General features: G+C 40.7%; 1 protein-coding gene across 1 annotated transcript; it reads right to left on the bottom strand.

Annotated features, from left to right (window-relative positions):
• Nucleotides 1–579: 579 nt before the first annotated feature.
• On the bottom strand, nucleotides 580–17,050 carry LOC130560966 (interferon-induced very large GTPase 1-like). The gene is made up of 2 exons (XM_057344947.1): nucleotides 16,924–17,050; nucleotides 580–5,640 (listed from the first exon to the last, which is right to left on the bottom strand). The coding sequence occupies exon 2, from the start codon at nucleotides 5,629–5,631 to the stop codon at nucleotides 895–897; it is 4,737 nt and encodes a 1,578-aa protein (XP_057200930.1). The 5' UTR covers nucleotides 5,632–5,640; nucleotides 16,924–17,050; the 3' UTR covers nucleotides 580–894.
• Nucleotides 17,051–18,010: the final 960 nt, after the last annotated feature.

Raw genomic sequence — 18,010 nt, 5'->3', positions numbered from 1 at the left:
TGTTGTAATGACACACAATAGGGGATGCTGTTAAAAGAACACAGCATCTACAGCAAGGGCGGGCAATCGTGGTTGTGGAGGGCCACTCTCCTCTAGGGTTTAGTACCAACCCTAATCAAACACACCTGATCCAGCTAATCAATGTCTTCAAGGTTACTAGAAACTTCAAAGCAGTTGTGTTAGAGCAAATCTATGCAGGACAGTGGCCCCCCAGGACCAGGATTACCCATTTCTGTGATAAAAAGGAACACAAAGACGAAGCAGAGGCTCTTTTCTTCAGTGCGATATATTTTATGTTCATATAACCATTAATTATTCTGGGACCCTCATACTTTGTGAAAATTATAAAAAAATGCAGCAGGCTGGCATCTGGGGAGTTAATATGCCAGTCAGTTACATTTCTGATTCTCTATTCTTCTTTTTGCTAGAATGGCATTTTTCTTTTCATAAATATTAACATTAAAAATGGATACACATTGTTAGAGTTTATGCAACTGATCAGTTTTTGTAGAGTTTTTTATAAGCAGCTCATGTTGTGGAAAGTACAGAAAGGAATATCTAGAACAAGGGTGCTGGATGCCAACATTTTAAATTTTATTGCCCAAGACAAAAAATTGAATTTATGCAGTTTACACTCATTATATATAAATGTCTACAACATTGTCCAATCAGGTGGAAAAATACCAATGGAAGAATATAAATAAATGATCAGTTATTCACCAGGAAATTATTTTTCTTATAATGTTTCAATTGACAGACCTAAGAATAATATATTACAGTGTAATTTAATATTGAAGTATACAATCAACCAGTGCACAATATGACTTTGTATATTTTGATATGACTGCATGATATACTGCGTGTCAGTATATTTGCTTTATTGGTTTATATTCATTAAAAATTTTTATCCAAACTTGCAATAGCTTGCTGTTTTATGATTCGTTGCCATTCATTCGGAATGGAATAAGCACTGAATGTACTATAGTAGAACTTTTCCAGATCTCTCTGGAATCTGCACACAAACCACTTCCAGTAGGCCAGCTCGGAGAGATCAGGAGTAATGCTCCAGTTAGAGTATCCAGGACCTGCTGTTCTGTATTCTCTCCAGAGGACTGTCCAGTCTGAGGCATTTGGATAAAAATATAGGTTGTTGCTTGCTACTGCTGTTGTGCATATTTCAACACACAAGTTTGTTGTGTTCCTGTATTTAATCCCATTAATACCGTGCACTCTATGAAAAGGAACACTGTGATCTCCAGGATGGTTTTCTACTGTGTTGGTGCAGATGGCTGCACAGAACAGACACTGAACCCAACAGCACTGACAAAAGTGATCAATTAAAATCGCATCTGGTCTGAACTTATTGTCCAGCTTTACTGGAAAAGTTTTTGTGTTGAATTTACTTCTAATGTCAGACATTTTAGAAGGAAGTTCTTTTCTTATCACTTCTTCTAAGAGTTTGAAATCATCAACATCATCACGTTTCACTCCACTGAAGAACTTCACAGAGAATATAACAACATCAGAAAGCTTCTGCGAAAAAAACTTCAACCACAAATCCACACCTCCTTTGTTCAATTGAGCATGTTCAGTAGATTCATGTGCTGCTGTTATGATCTTCTGCTGCAGAACTTCAATGTTCTGTTTCATCTTGGGCTGAACACTGATACTGAACTGATCTCGAATGTACTGACTGACTTGATCTCTGATGAAATCCTTGAAATATTCTCTGGGATTACGAACATAGTGCATGTATTTATAAAAGTTCTCATCGTTTGCCAGTTTCTTCAGGATGTGTTTCTCCAGATTTGATCTGTTTCCATTCAGTGATGGACAGTTTGATCTCATTTCATCTGCTACATTTCTGGCTGTGTTTCTGTACACACTCTGTTCAATTGGTCCTTTCAGTTTCTGACAGATGATTTCACCAAAAATGTTAGCTGATGTTGCTCCTTGACAATATTTCTGGAAAATAAAATAATATTCTTCCCTCTTGTTCTTCAAATAGAGAACAGGGTCATTAGCTTCCATGAACATTCTGTGTTGGTCTGTGAATGTCTTGTTCACTCTCTTAAATATAGAAAAAACTAGATCTACATAAAATTCTCCCTTGAACAAATATTTTACTGGTTTCTCCTGATGATCGATTATTCTTGCTTTGATGAAGTCTGTGATTTGTTGAATGCAGCTGATGTTGTAGCCCAGTCTTGAAATGTTGAACATCTCAATCATCTTGTCTGTTTGGTGAACAACATCTGAAATTAATGTTTTTATTTGAGCTTCATCCTCTTTAGACAGAGAATTGCCTAATAGTACATTGATGGTTTTGTTCATTATTCCACTGGATTTCTTTAATTTTACATAATCTGAATAACTCTGCACAGTAAATATATCCCTGATGTCTTTCCAGGTGTGTACAGGGACACTTTTATAGATGTCACTGAGAAGATCTTTCACATCTCTTAGAATGTCAATGTCTTTGATTGGACAAGTATTTGTGGAAATCGTCTTCACACATTCTTCCCAAAACAAATCAAACTCTCTCTTCAGAGTTTCTTCATCACTCATTTTATCTTTGTGTTTTAAAGCAAGTGTTTTGCTCTTTTCAAAGAGTGTGTTTTCATGTTGTGTCTTCAGAGCATCAATCTTTTTCTTCAGGTCTTTCTGCTGAAGAATCTCATTCAGCTTCTTCTTTGTTTTTGTTATAATGTTCTCCTGAAGCTCTTTGATTTTTATTTCGAAATTCTCTTTCCACTGAATTAAGATATCTTTATCTGGGTCTTTCTCAAAGAATTCTGCCATTGCTTTTTTCACTTCTTCACTTTTCCCCTTCAGTTCTCGCTGAAGATCTCTTTCCTCAACCCCATTAATTGCTTCACTTTCTATTTTGTTTTGTAGTTTATTCTCAATTTCCAACAGGGCACTGCGAAGACTCCAGGTCCACTTGCTGTATTCTGTCTCTAGTTTTCTGTATGCTGAGATTTCCAGAGAATTTCTGAAGCTGAACACAAATCGTTCATTCAGCAAAGCCTCCCAAAGGTCTTTAATACGATCTTTTAGGTGTGTCAGCATCATTCTACCTGATTTTGAGGTTTGTGAAATAATGGTTTCCTTTAGATCTTGAACATTCTCACAGTAATTTGGGTTTGGTGGTGCCATGGGTGGGCTGCCCTCCCACAGCTGAGCAAAATACTTCACATCATCACGTACATCGAATGCAATGACATCACTAAAACGTTCTTCAACACAAACCTCTTCTTTAGCAGCAAGTTTTGTCATCTCATCCAGTGTCTCCTGCAGACGTCTCCTACCGTCCATGGTTTTCTCTCCAGCTGTGACGTCTGAGACATTCTGATGTACAAACATGCAACTGGGATTCAATTTGACCTTCTTCATCCTCAGAAAGGCCTGAACAACAATCTGGAGAATTTCCTGCATTTCAGATGGGTTTTCTCCGAAGATGTTGATCAATGTCAGATTACCAAGACCAACAACAAATGTGGCCAATTCATTGTCATGATGTCTTGTGGACCTTCCAGCCAATTCTAGAGCTCGGAGACCCTCAGTATCAACAACCAGAATATAATGAAACTTCAGTTGATGTTTCATCTTCTCTGATACTTTGAGCAGCTGCATGAAAGCTCCTCTGGTGCAGCGACCAGCACTGACTGCAAACTCAAGTCCAAACATGGCATTTAGCATGGTAGATTTCCCAGAGCTCTGAATCCCTAAAACTGACAGCACAAAGAAACTCTGGTCTCCCAGTTTGTGGATGAGTTTATCTAGAACAGCGGAAACCCAAATCAGAGGAACATGAGCAGCATCCCCATCCATCAGCTCTAGTGGAAATCCAGAGATCATCATCTCTGCTGCAAGACTCGGCAGAGAAGAGAAGTGAAGATGCAGGCCTTGCTTGTTCTCATTTACACATGAACATGATTCATAGATCTGACCAATCTCTCTCATGATGTGCTCCAAGCCAAAGGTTGCTGCTTGAAGTTCTGTAGATATTCCTTCAAGTTCTGTTTGTGCATCTTTGAGTTGTTCAGATTTATCATTCTTCTCTCTCAGTTTTAAGACTTTTGACCACTTTTGATCATACTTGTGATGTAAAGCAGAAAGATCAGCAGAGGTAAATTCATCCAGGAGGATTCTGAGCCATTTGAGGAAAAACATTCTATTAGAACCATTTGAGTTCATTTGTGTTATAAAGATCCTTATAAACTCACTAGTGTGGGATTTGTGTTGCCGTTCACGAAAGGTCTTCATTTCTGTTTGTTTACTACTTATTATTTGTTCAAACTCATCCCCTTGAGGTCGATGAAGTTCTTTGTTCTTCTGACACCACAGTTGCCACAGTTTCCCCTGACAGGGAAGAAAAGATTCTTTGATTTCTGTCAAATGTTTTTTCTTCAGTAAACTCATCATCTGCTGTGCTGCTTCTCTTCCTATTCTGCAGTCTTCATCATCTTCCTCGTCTACTCTGATATCTGAATATTTGCATACATCTTCAACTTTGAACATAGAAGCCAGTTCTGAAGATGAGAGACATTCATTTATAGCTCTTCTGAGTTCTTCAGAAACATCTGCAATATTTCTGTCTTTCAGACCAATTTTGTACTTTCTTTTATTTTGCTTTGCAGCAGATTCATCCTCAGTAAGAAGACAAATGAGTGGCTTTTTGTCTCTGTACAGAATTTGAATCTTTGATGCATTTTTGTCATTCTCGTCAAGCAGTGGTAGAAGAACAACATTGACTGAAGACATTTCAGTCAGAATCTGCAGCTGTTTCTCACTGACTCCTGCATCACCATGAAGATTACAGAATGCAACACAGTCAGTAAATATATCTGTGCTTTTTCCAGAGGGACAGTACCAGGCGATCTCCACCACTCCATCCATGAGTAGTCTGGTTCTGCTGCTGCCTGGACAGTTCCTGTGGAAGAATGTGTTGTGTCTCTCATTGATCAGACTGTTCATCAGCTGAGACTTGGATGAAGACACAGAGCCAAACCTGAAGAACGACACCATTGGAGTTTCTGCTTTGTACCCTAGCTGGTCTCTACTGTACATGTCATTGTCAGTATTTCTAATCTTCCAGCTCTTGTTGATTTGTCGGAAAGTCCAGAGAGGAAACTGAATCTCTTGTGTGAAAGGATGAGGAACAAGGAGAGGAAGAGCAAACTGACACTGTGAGAGTTTAGTTACTATCAGCTGCTTTAGGAAACTATCAGCACAATGAAATACTGCCATCTGAACATCCATTGGGTGAATGGTGTCTAGTGAAGTAAAAGACAAACCAGACCAACATCTATCGTTAAAAATATCCCCCTCATCTTCAGATGAGTAATTGTCTCTTTGTTGTGTGTAATGCTGCTCATTGGTCTCCTTAGTTTTAATGTTTCTTGCTCTGTAGTTCATTATCAGGAGTTTTTGTAGGAAAGTCTGAACCAGCTCCTCCTCAGCACACGACTCATGAGATTGTAATGAATGTGCTGTTATCTGAAGAACCTCTGCAGCTCTCATTTTGTGATTCCTGCCTTTAAGTTGAAGTTTTTGAAAGAGCTGATTTATTTTTTCAGCCTGTTCCTGATGTTGATCTGATCTTATTCTTGTTCCTCTAAACTCCATGTTTTCTCCCTGTAAATAGACAAAGCAATTTTGAGATCATGCCTCATGGTTTTTAAATTGACAAAACAAATAAGCTAAAATCATGCAAAGAAACAAAACTAGAAAAAATAGTAAACATTAATTAAGCTTTATGTTTAAGGATATTATGATAGTAATTTTAAAAGCTTAAGGTTTGAAGTTTTGATAGACAATAGATTGCTAGCATTTTGTTCCATGAAGCTAGAATGATGCTTGAATGATGTCATTGTTAGGTTCTATATCCAGTTTTCTGTGATGCTATGGTGTTCTAGCTTGTTACTAAGGTATTTTGGTTGGTTACTGTGTCGCTAAGGATACCATCTGGTTACTATGCATTGTTTGGTTCTATAAACTGGTTGCTGGTTACTAGGGTGTTTCATCTGGTTTTCATGTAGTTGCTTTGTTAGGGTCTGTAAGCTTTTAATGTATGTTCTTAACTGTTCTTAAAATAACATATTGTTTCTTCCATGAGGGAACAGATGTTACACTCGTAACTGGAAATAATAATAATAATATAAACTTTTATATAGCGCCTTAGAAAGGAGCATCTCAAAGCGCTTTACAGAAATGAAAAAGTAAAACAATAATAATCATAATAAATAAACAGAAAGATAATAATAAAAAAATACATAAAACACCTACAGTGGGCATCACCCAAAAGCTAATCTGGAAAAATAAGTTTTAACAGATTTAAAACCACACAAAGATTCATTCGAGAATTTCAAAGTCCCCAAAGAGGGAAATGCACGATCACTCATTGAACGTAAACGAGTAGGAGTGTAATCAATTAATAGTTGTAGCAAGTAATCAGGAGCCAAACCATGTTAGGCCTTGTAAGTCAGCATCAGAATTTTAAAATCGATCCGAAACCTGCCCCGGAACCAATACAATGATTCTAGAACTGGAGAAATGTGCTCATTTGTCCTGGTTCTTGTCAGGATTCTAGCTGCTGAGTTTTGTACGGCCTGTAGTTTACTTAAATTAGTTTTAGAAACCCCAGCAAGCAAAGCATTACAGTAGTCAGTTCCAGAAAAAACAAACGTTTTAATATGTTTTTCAGTGACTGACAGGGATAACATGGGGCGAAGTCATGCAATGTTTCTAAGATGAAAAAAATATTTTTTAACTGTATTCTGAACATGTGGTTCGAAGGTTAAATTTGTGTCAAATATCACTCCCAATTTTTTTTATTTGATTTGAAACTCTAGAACAGAGCCTTCTAAGTTTAGATTTAACGACGCCCTTTGATGAGGTGATCTATTGAGCATTACCTCCGTCTTATTGCTATTCAAACAGAGAAAGTTATGGGACATTGCTGTTGTCAATAACTATCGGCAGGTTTTATATAAATGCATATATGAGTGTTCATCTGCGTAAAAATTTAACTTAAGATCAAGAGACATAAGAAGCTGACCAAGAGAAAATATGTACATACTAAAAAGTATAGGGCTCAAAATGTCAGAATGTCCCTTTCTGTCGGTCTCTCGACATTATGTCAAATGGCAGTACTTCCATATACAAAGCGCCATAGTGCTGAACAGGGTCACAACACAGAGCGAACAAAGACTGATCTGGGTGTGTCAGTGGTGAGCACTCCACGATATAATAACCCTTTCAGTATGGGTATCAATGCATCACCTCGAGATTGTCAAAATATGAGAGATTTTTACCATCAGATGTCATAGGCTTATTTTTATTAGTCCATCCCCTTATCACTCGCTACAGTTACATTTCACGTTACAGTTATATTTCCGACCTACCATATTAGGATTTAATCGTAGGGAGCGCCTCTCAATCAACACATATGTATATCATGTGCTCTTTATCTTGACACCTTTCCGGGGGCTTTTCGGACGATACATGATTTAACATTGGTTTTAAAAAATGAACTCATGGTTTAGTGATAACGAGTACCCCAGAGTCCTTGGCTGTATGCGATAAGTTAAACTCCTCTACAAAAAGTGTGTGGTTTTATTAAAAATGAGCTCATTGTTTAGCGTAAGAATAAGCAACCCAGCGTTTTTAATTAAACTTATCTACAAAAGTGTCTGTGGTGTACGTGCAGTTCGTGATAAGATATTGGGTGTGTACGCAGGTGTTCAAGTGCTCAAACTCATACATGAGTCCCGTAGCCCTTGTTAAGATCAGAGAAGTACATGAACTCTATAACTACCTTTAAATGTATTCTTTTATATAAGAATACCATTTTATATAAGAAAACTCAGTAATATATTTAGAATATAAGAAAAATCAATAATATGTCTAGAAAAATACTATTTTATATAAGAAAACTCAGTAATATATTTAGAACATAAGAAAAGTCAATAATATGTCTAGAAAAACCACCATATTATCCATGTGGCTATTCCTGCATGGTCTTGGCAGTGGGGAAAACTAATCAGAGAACTCTGCTGCGAACGCACCAAGAATGGGCCTTCCACGAGTTACGTACATGGTAGTCCCAGTATCACCAATAAACTCGCCAACACTTGGCTGGGAAGCAATCGTGGTAGTAACTGCATTCTGAAAAAACAACCAACCCACTTCTTTTAATACTGCTGGCAGTGCTGGGCTGCATAAAATAAAGCAGTGTTCATTTTATTATTCATTTCTTTGATTTTGGCTCCTGATTTTTATTTTTAAAAATCCAAAAGAACCTACAGTATAAGACTAGCCTACCATTAAAGTACCGGACCGATTAAATTCTTAACCATCCCTAGTGAAGTAATAGTGCATGCTTTTAAGCTTTATTTAAGTGAATTTGTAGATATACTGATAGTTACTACTTCAAAACTAAATTTATAAGTACACTTTAAAGTTTACTTTAAAGGTGTGGGACGAGTTATGCACAGACGTTTTGTCCAGAAAAACAAACTGATTAAGAAGAGCACCACTAACTTTGTGAAAAAGTACCTAATAGACTACTCAAAATCAAAAGAGTAAACACAAGTACAAGCCAGTTATACTTAGAAGTACCTCTAGAAGTATCTCAATCAAAAGACTGAGTCCAAGTATAGGTGAACTATACTGAAGTAGACTACATTTCTGAGAGGTACAAGTAGACTGAAAGCATGCTTTCCTATTTTAAGTTTAAAAGTAGTATACGAATAGCACACTTAAAATAAACTTTTTGTAATGGCAGATATGTATACATTTGGTACCAAAAAGCTACACTAAATTGTACTCGTTAGGTGCGACGAGTTCTAGTGAGATATTCTACCCCAATAACAGCTTGGCTGAATTTTTGGACGTTTTTTTTCTGGCAGTGTAGTCAATAAAATCGTCTCAGTTACATTTGTTCCCTGATGGAGGGAACGAGACGTTGTGTTGAGAGACAGACTGGGGTTTGATCTTGAGAACCTATCATCTCCGAGAGGAATTTAAAACGCCAATGAACTTGGCGAATGGAACACGCACACCAGTCTATGCCCCGTGCATATGGGTATAAAAAGAGATGGCGGCACCCATTCATTCATCGTTTTGGGCTGAGGAATTTAGAGACATTTCCCGGTCGCTGCAGCGGGCCGACGAAGCGTTGTGGCAGGAAGTCAGTCGGTCTCTCGACGTTGTGTTGAGAGACAGACTGGGGTCCTAAACGACACGCCACAGCGCTGAGCCGCATCACGAGCTCAAGTGGAGCTACACTGACTGGACTAGCGAGTCACAAGTGAGCACTACCACGAGACGAAATCTTCCAGTGGAATCGGTAACTAGTAGTATACTTTGAGAGGCTCATACCGTCACGGGCGGTGGCATTGTTTCTCTATTTTAGCGAGATAGCCGCCCGGTACCGTAAGGAAACAGGGAAGCACTGCTCTCTCTACTGAAAGAGTGTGTTACGGAGACCACATCCTACCGCAAAGGGAGGTTACATGTGGAGACACCAGCATGGTCTCACCAGCGGGGAGAACTACATGGGATATAATGCACAAGCCCAAGTAGGGAGCACATGACCCAAGTGGGTTGAGCCACCGGGAGGGAGGTCACAGTTTCCCCGACAGGAATGTCAACATGTTTCCTCACTCTTACCTGGTCACGTAGTGACGGGGCAACAATCCAAGTATAGGGGCCCACCTGAATAGGGGTGACTCTACCACTACCGCACTCAGTATGACAGACCGCTCCGCCTGGTCTGCTACCAATATTGCCAATGCTTAGTGATGGATGGAATGCCTATACTTCACCCTGCGGGGGAAGTAGGGAGGCTATTAGGGCACTGACTCACCGAAGAGGGGAGAAGACGCTTTCGAAACAACAATTTCATTCAGGGAATTAGTTTAGCTCAAAGGAAAATACGTATAATAAGCGTTATTAAATATACATATTTTACAGTCTTTGATTAGTAGTATAAAGTATAACAGTATTTGTATGTATTCGTCCAGAGAATGCATCAATGATATTATACCCTTTAACATTATCTCATGGCCATAAGTAAAGTGACTTTACCAAACAGGATTAAGAGCAAAGGTAGTGTAAATCAAACACAGTTTAAGTGACCAAGTATATGTGAGCGTTGAGCACAGAAAACCCATCACAAGTGAGTATATGGTTGTCTATTAAACTCTACTCTACATTGTAAACATAATGACGATCGCATAAACACAAACAATACATGAAACACAAACGCGCTAGGGAGCACGGAGAGAGTCTGAGAGAGAGAAAAACAGCATGGCAACCTGGCAGTCAAACATTTCTGAACATCTGTAACACTCTTTTTTTCTCGTTTTAAAGCTTGATAACGGGCTCGACTTATCGCGGCTAAAATGAAATTAAATACTTGCATTTCCTCAGTGTGCAAAGCCAACATCAAGATCCACGTGGAAAGTAAGTTCCGATATGGTTCAGAAAGTTTGCCCTGCTGAAGTACAGAATTTCGGGCCTAGCAGCCCTGTGAGTCCAGGTAGAGAAGAGCGCATCTCCAAGTACCGCACATCCCCCTTTCGGAAAGGTCCAACGATGCTTTTCAGACAGAGATGATGTCATGGCTCTGCTTCCTTAGTCATGTTTTTCTTGGTCCTGTAGCAGAGCCATGGCAAAGCCTTAGGTTTTATGTGAGAAGACCATGAGATGTTTGTTTTTTGACATTTCATGTGTTTTCTCAGGTCTTGTCATTGGTCCCGCCCCTCTCGTTTCCTGTATTGTCTCCCTCTTGTGTCTTATGTTCTACACCTGCCCCTGCTCGTTATCCCTCGTTTGTCTTCTCTATTTATACCCTCATGTTTCTTTGTCTTGTGCCTTTGGATTGCGTTGTGTATGTGCTTGTCGGAGTGTATGCCTTGTCTTCCCGTGTCCTTACCTGTGTTACAGTTTTTATGCTCGTGTTCCCGCTGTCCAAATCGTGTTTGTTCCAGTAAGTGTGTAGTTTAGTTCTTTTCCAGTGTCATGTCAGTTTATTTGTTAGTTAGTCTATGTTATCCCTGTCTTTAATTTTATACCCCATCGTGGGTTTTTGTTTTGTGTTTTTTGTTTATAATAAAGCTCTTTGTTGACCCCTTCACCTCTGCCTGCCTGCATTTGGGTTCTTCTCCTGCCACAGTTCGTGACAGAAGAGACTTGAAGAAGACATAAAGCTGAAGGTCTGTGTCCTCGATCGATATTTAACTTCATGAAAGGGCATGCCCTCCGAGTTTGAATCAACCAATCGACATTGAGCAGAGGAAGGTTCAGTTTCCCACTCACCAGCTAATTTACATCTTTATGATCTCATAGCAACTTTACAAACTACCAGTCCAGATTATTACATAAAGAATATAACGTGTTATATGGTCACACAATAAGTATGAACTAGGAGGAAATCAAGAGACAAACATTTAGGTACCAAATATGCCAGGTTTGAATCGCGCTGAATTGAGTCATGATTCATTCGGATGTACAAATACAAACAATGCCTGAATCAAACGTGCATATTTACCAGTTACAAATGATTTAAAGAACCAAGAGAGCCAACATATAACAGGGATAATTACATATATTTACAGAAAAGGACAGTTTAATCACATAAGTTCCTCTGTTGGGCCAGCTGGAAACTTTCACACCTTTACTCTGCTTTCTTTGAAGCTCAGGAAGAACCGTTCATACCCCAGGGAGAAACAAAAGAGAGAAGAACCAACCTCTCAGGGAGAGAACCACCCTAAATCCAGGCCCCCTTTGGAGCCAAGTCTGGCTCTGGTCTTTCGATGTTGGTATCAAGAAACCAGGACAAAGGGGAGTGTGGGGTTTATGGCTGTTCTTTTAATGATCCCGACACAAGATCCAACACTCTGGCTAGGCCAGGCACTACATGCCACACCGTGCCCTTCCAGGGGAATTCTCTGCCACCAGGTCTGAGAACCAAGTTTGGTTGGGCCAGTAAGGCGCAACTAACAGCACTTGATGTCCCTCTTCCCTGACCTTGCACAGGGCCTGTGCAAGGAGGCTCACTGGGGAAAAGGCATACTTGGTTCTCAGACCTGGTGGCTCTGACGACAATCCCCCCTGGCCAATTCCCCTGACGAAGGACCTTCTGTCGCAGGGGAAGGGCACGGTGTGGCATGTAGTGCCTGGCCTAGCCAGAGTGTTGGATCTTGTGTGGGAGTGGAGTCCAGGGAGGCAAACAGGTCCACCACTCCCTGGCCGAACCGCTCCTATATGAGCCGGACTGCGAGGGGATGGAGTCGCGACTCTCGGTGGAGCGTCCCCTGACGAGAGAGCACATCGGCTGTCTGGTTCAGGTTGCCCGGGATGAAGGTGGCTCGCAGGGACTTCATCACCTGCTGACTCCAGAGGAGGAGGCGACAGGCAAGTTGTGACATCTGCCGAGAGCATATGCCGCCTTGATGATTAATGTATGCCACGCATTAATGCATGTGTTTGTCCTGGATGAGGGGTTGAAACCTCCTCAGTGCCAAAAGGACAGCCAGCAACTCTAGGCAGTTGATGTGCCATCGCAGACAGGGGCCCAGACAGGGGCCCATCCAGTGCCCCGACACTACGTGCCAGTTGCACATGGCACCCCACCCGTGCAGGGAGGCGTCTGTCATGACTACGACGCATCAGGTCTGACCAAGGGGTGGGGGTGCGAAGGCACTGAGGCATGATAGTAATACGCCTGGTAATATGCCCTCCAATGAACTCGAGTCTGAAGCCAGTGCTGAAACGGTCACATGTTCATCAACCCGAGCAGGATAACCCCTGCCGAGGACGCTATATGCCCCAGGAGCCTCCTAAAAAGTTTCAGGGGGACCGCTGTGTGTCTGAAATGTTTCAAACAGTTCAGCACTGACTGTGCACGCTCGTTGGTGAGACGCGCTGTCATAGGGACAGAGTCGAGTTCCATACCGAGATAGGAGATGCTCTGCGCTGGGGAGAGCTTGCTCTTTTCCCGGTTGACGTGAAGGCCCAGACAATCTAAATGCCAGAGCACAAGGTCACTGTGCGTACACAACAGATCGCGCGAGTGAGCCAAGATAACCCAGTGTTACGTGCCCATGTATGCTTGTGTGTTTTTCTTGATTTCTCCGATTAGGAACATGTGACGCTGTGATGCCAATGCAGGAGAATTTCTGAATGACGTCTTCCTGGAACGTCCACTTGCCATTGGTTCCGCTGCGGGGAATCCCCAATGACATCACCAACTAGACAACAAATCCCGTGGCACTCCCAGTGTTTAAAAAGCGTGACGCCGTTTCCGTGGAGAAAACTGTTGGCTTTTGGTTTGATGCACGATTGTGTAATTTCTAGCTGCTCACTAGTATTTGTTTGATGCACGATTGTGTAATTGCTAGCTGCTCGCTAGTATTCGTTTGATGCACGATTGTGTAATTGCTAGCTGCTCGCTAGTATTCGTTTGATGCACGATTGTGTAATTGCTAGCTGCTCGCTAGTATTCGTTTGATGCACGATTGTGTAATTGCTAGCTGCTCGCTAGTATTCGTTTGATGCACGATTGTGTAATTGCTAGCTGCTCGCTAGTATTCGTTTGATGCACGATTGTGTAATTGCTAGCTATTCGCTAGTATTCGTTTGATGCACGATTGTGTAATGATTCGTTGTTGAATCTTGATTACTCTTATTTGCCGAGTAACTTTGTGTGCTTTTGGGATTGATAATTAAACCTACGTGTTATGTCTTGCCTTACAAAGAAGTGGACAGGTAAGCATGTCATGTGACATACACATTGCTACACGTAGGTTGTTTTCATTGTTAAATACATTAGGTTAGGAGCGTGTGCCACCCACTGTATTTTGTTTTGATTTAGGATCATTAGAGTAGGGATTAGTCAGAGCATCTTGGATGCCGAAGACTTTTCTGTTTCTTATTTTTGTTTATTTTGAGATTAGAATTATTATTTAATAAGTTAGAGTGTGTTTTGTTATATTGAGTTCTTTGCCTTGGCACCACTTAATGTCCCTTCTTTTATTTGTTTGTTTGTTTGTTTTTGATGTAAATATTGTATATATATTAGTTATGAGTAAATTACCCTTAGCACTTGTAAAATAAAATACTTTAATTGTATCCCTCGTTTGGTCATCATTTGTCTCTCCTTGGTCCTTATTACAATTCCACCTGAAAACTGTGTGTATACCATCTTAGTTACCTTCCCGATTATTTCGGGACGTAACACCAGTTGTCCAGATAGTTGAGTAACCGCATGCCCTGCTCCCTGAGGGGAGCTAGGGCAGCCTCCGCGAGTTTGGTAAAAACCCGGGGAGACAGGTCCAGACAGAAGGGTACCAGGCCCCTCGAACGCGAACCGTAAGAACGGCCGATGTCGAGGGAGGATGGAGACGTGGAAGTCCGCGTCCTTCAGGTCGATTGCCACGAACCAATCCTGACGACAAACCGACGCCAGGATGCGCTTCTGCATGAGCATCCTGAACGGCAACCTGTGGAGGTGCTTGTTCAGGGAGTGCAGGTCCAAAATGGGCCGCAGCCCCCCACCTTTTTTGTGAACAATGAAGTACGGGCTGTAAAACTCAGAAGACATCTCGGCTAGAGGGACAGGCTCTATCGCACCATTCGCCAGAAGAGCGGCGACATCGGCCCGAAGTATGGGAGCGTTCTCCCCTCGGACTGAGGTGTGGAGAATGAACCCGAAACCTGGGTGGGCGTCTGGCGAACTGGATCACATAGCCAAGACGGATCGTCCTTTCTAGCCACCGCAACGAGCTGGTGCGCTCTAGCCAAGCGCCCAAGTACCACGACAGACTAGTGGGACTTCACCGTCCCGTGGGGGGTGGTTTGGTGGCTGGCAGAGCGGTTACCTCGCACAGGGAGGAACCCCGGGGAGGTTGACGGCTCTGTTGACTTACCTGCCTGCTCATCTGCGCAAGGTTGAGCCACAGATGCCTTTCTTGGACTACTAATGTGGACATCGTCCGACCCAGGGCACTCGCCGTGGCCTTCGTCGCTAGGAGCGTGAGGTCAGTGGCGGTGCGCAGCTTGTGCATGAGAGCGGGGTTGGCCTTCCCATCATCCAGGTCTTTCAAAGCCTTGTCCTGAAAGACCTGAAAGACGGCCATAGCGTGGAGGGCAGAGGCAGCTTGACCCGCAGCATTGTAACCTTTCAACACGAGTGTTGAATAGAGCTTACAAGCCTTGGAAGTGAGCCTTGGTCGACCCCTCCAGGTGGCAGCTGTCTGCGGGCACAGGTGCACCGCAACTGCACGTTCCACCTGGGGGACTTCCACAAATCATCCCCGCCACTCGTTGAAGCAGTCGACTTCGCCGAAGCGGCAGTCGAACTCGCTCGAGAAGCAGACGGGCAACACCTTAATCGACATGTTCTCGCAGACGGAACATGTCATATCGACAAACCTCTGCATGCTTGAGCACCAAACATGCGATGCAGGTGTCGTGCCCGTCAGACTCAGGGATGAGTTTGTCATACCCAAGAACACAACTTCGAGACATGCCCGCAGCTGAGAGAAATTTGCTCTTTTAGTCGCTCTGTAGCTCGCTGCCGAAACACCCAGGGGAAATCCGCTCAAACAAAGGGGGGTGTTCTGCTGCATGCGTCTTGAGTCCAGCAGTAAGTAAATTCGCTTGACATTCAGTCATGCAGGTTCCGAAGAAAAAAATATGAATGAATGGGTGCCGCCATCTCCTTTTATACCCGTATGCACGGGGCGGAGACTGGCGTGCGCGTGCCATTCGCCAAGTTCATTGCCGTTTTAAATTCCTCTTGGAGATGATAGGTTCTCAAGATCAAACCCCAGTCTGTCTTTCAACACAACGTTGAGAGACCAACTGAAAGGGAACAGCTGTATTCACGAAATGTTTGATTAATTATTCCTCACTAATCTCACTCAGATTTGTTTATTTGTTGACAATTTATTAGTGCAATAAATAAAAAGGTTTAGCCACAACTGCACTTGAAATCTGAGCTAAACGAATAATTCACCCAAAACTGAAAATTCTGTCATCATTTACTCACAATCAAGTTGTTCCAATACAGTGTAAATGTGGTTGTTCTGCTGAACACAGAGAATGACATTTAGAAGAATGTTTGTAACCAAACAGTTATGAACACTATTGACTTCCGTAGTATGGAAAAAAAATACTATAGTAGTCAATGATGCCCCAGAACTGTTTGATTTCCCACATTCTTTAAAATATTTTTTATGTGTTCAGCAGAACAAAGAATTTTATTTCACACACACATATAGTTCATCCGAAAATAGAAATTCTGTCATCAATTATTAACACTCATGTTGTTTAAAACCTGTATATGACTCTTTCTTCTGTGAAACATACAAGAAGATATGTTTGAGAAATGTCTTAGTGGTCTTGTGACCATGCAATGGAGTTGGGTCCAGTGTTGTTTGGTCAATGACATTTTTTGAAATATCTTCTTTTGTGTTCTGCAGAAGAAAGTCATACAGGTTTGAAATGACTTGAGGGTGAATAAATGGTTAAACAATTTCCGTTCTTGGATGAACTATATCTTTCAGTCCTTTCCCTCTTGTGTTACAAAGCCCTGCACACCAAAACCAGACAGATCAACTTCATCCCTCTCATAAGCACGTAACATTAGCTACATTAGTCCAAATAATTAAAAGCTCTTCATATAAGTGAAATATAAACATATATATTTTACATCTACATGCTCACTTTTTTAAATTCTCACATCGTTACACTGTACAGATACCTCACTGTGCATATTTATGTACAGTCATTTAAATTTTTAATATTGTGTCTGTGTATTTCTTTTCTGTAAATGTTTAACATCTTTGATTTGAAATGTTTACTCTGTATTGATTGACAGCCCTAAAATATATAAATAAATAGACATACCTGGAAGTGAGTCTGGATTCCAAACAGCAAATTAAAGTTTTCTGTTTGTGTGTTTTTGAATCATCAGTCATAATAAAAGTGAAGCTTCATCTTTCTAACTATGACGGCTTTGGTCGGGTGCACTCTGTGGTGATTCTTAAATTCTTGTCAGACTACTCAAGTCAACCAATCACAATCCATTTTCCAGTTATTCACGTGACATTTAGGAAAGTATTGGAATCTTTTTTCTGCATGTTATTCTCTCCGTTTACAGTAAAAATTTGACAGATGTGAGATGTTAAGGGAAGAGTTGAAGTCATCAGTTACAATTCAAAACTGTGTGAGTATTGTGACAGGCTCAAAGGTGTTTTTAACAGATCATGTGTTTCCTGTTGCAATGCAAAAAAACGGCGAACATTTGCTTGATTCATTGATTCTTTTATTTGCAATTGAAAATTTAAAACTAAACACAACTATGCCATTACAAATATAACATCCAATATAACAAAACAACACTATTAAAATGGATGTGTTAATTTTAATGCATTGTTTGTGTTATCCTAACACATGATGTGTTATTTTTAACATGTTTTGTGTTGATTTTTGTGTTGAAAGTAACAAAATGTGTTGTCCCAAAAAATATCACAGACATATGTTGCTTTTAACTAGTGCTGTCAATCGATTAAAAAAAATAATCGGATTAATCACACATTTTTTCTGTGATTAATCACGATTAATCGCACATAACTATTATATTTTAAAATATACTTTTACATTTTAATAATTTCACATTTAATCTTCAAATTGATGTAGAAACAACATTTCTTTAACAGCATAATTTTATGAAAGCTAGCATTTTGATATTAGTACTGTAACTGATGTCTCTATTAAATTGATTATTTTAACATGAATTATAGCCATTCAACAGTATAATTGAGAGCTCATGTAGGAAATATACAGGAATTGAAGGACACTTTACAGTCTTTATTAATGCTAAATTATAAATTAAATGCAGAAGAATTCTCATTAAAGCTACAAAATCACATTGATTTCTTCTTTTATTTTGTTCTTTGATTAACATTAGTGACAGGAGTCAGAGCAGCACGTT

This window comes from Triplophysa rosa, linkage group LG11 (genome assembly GCF_024868665.1).
Source record: "Triplophysa rosa linkage group LG11, Trosa_1v2, whole genome shotgun sequence".
NCBI classification, from domain to species: Eukaryota; Metazoa; Chordata; class Actinopteri; order Cypriniformes; family Nemacheilidae; genus Triplophysa; species Triplophysa rosa.
This window is presented reverse-complemented; position numbering and strand designations above follow the sequence as displayed.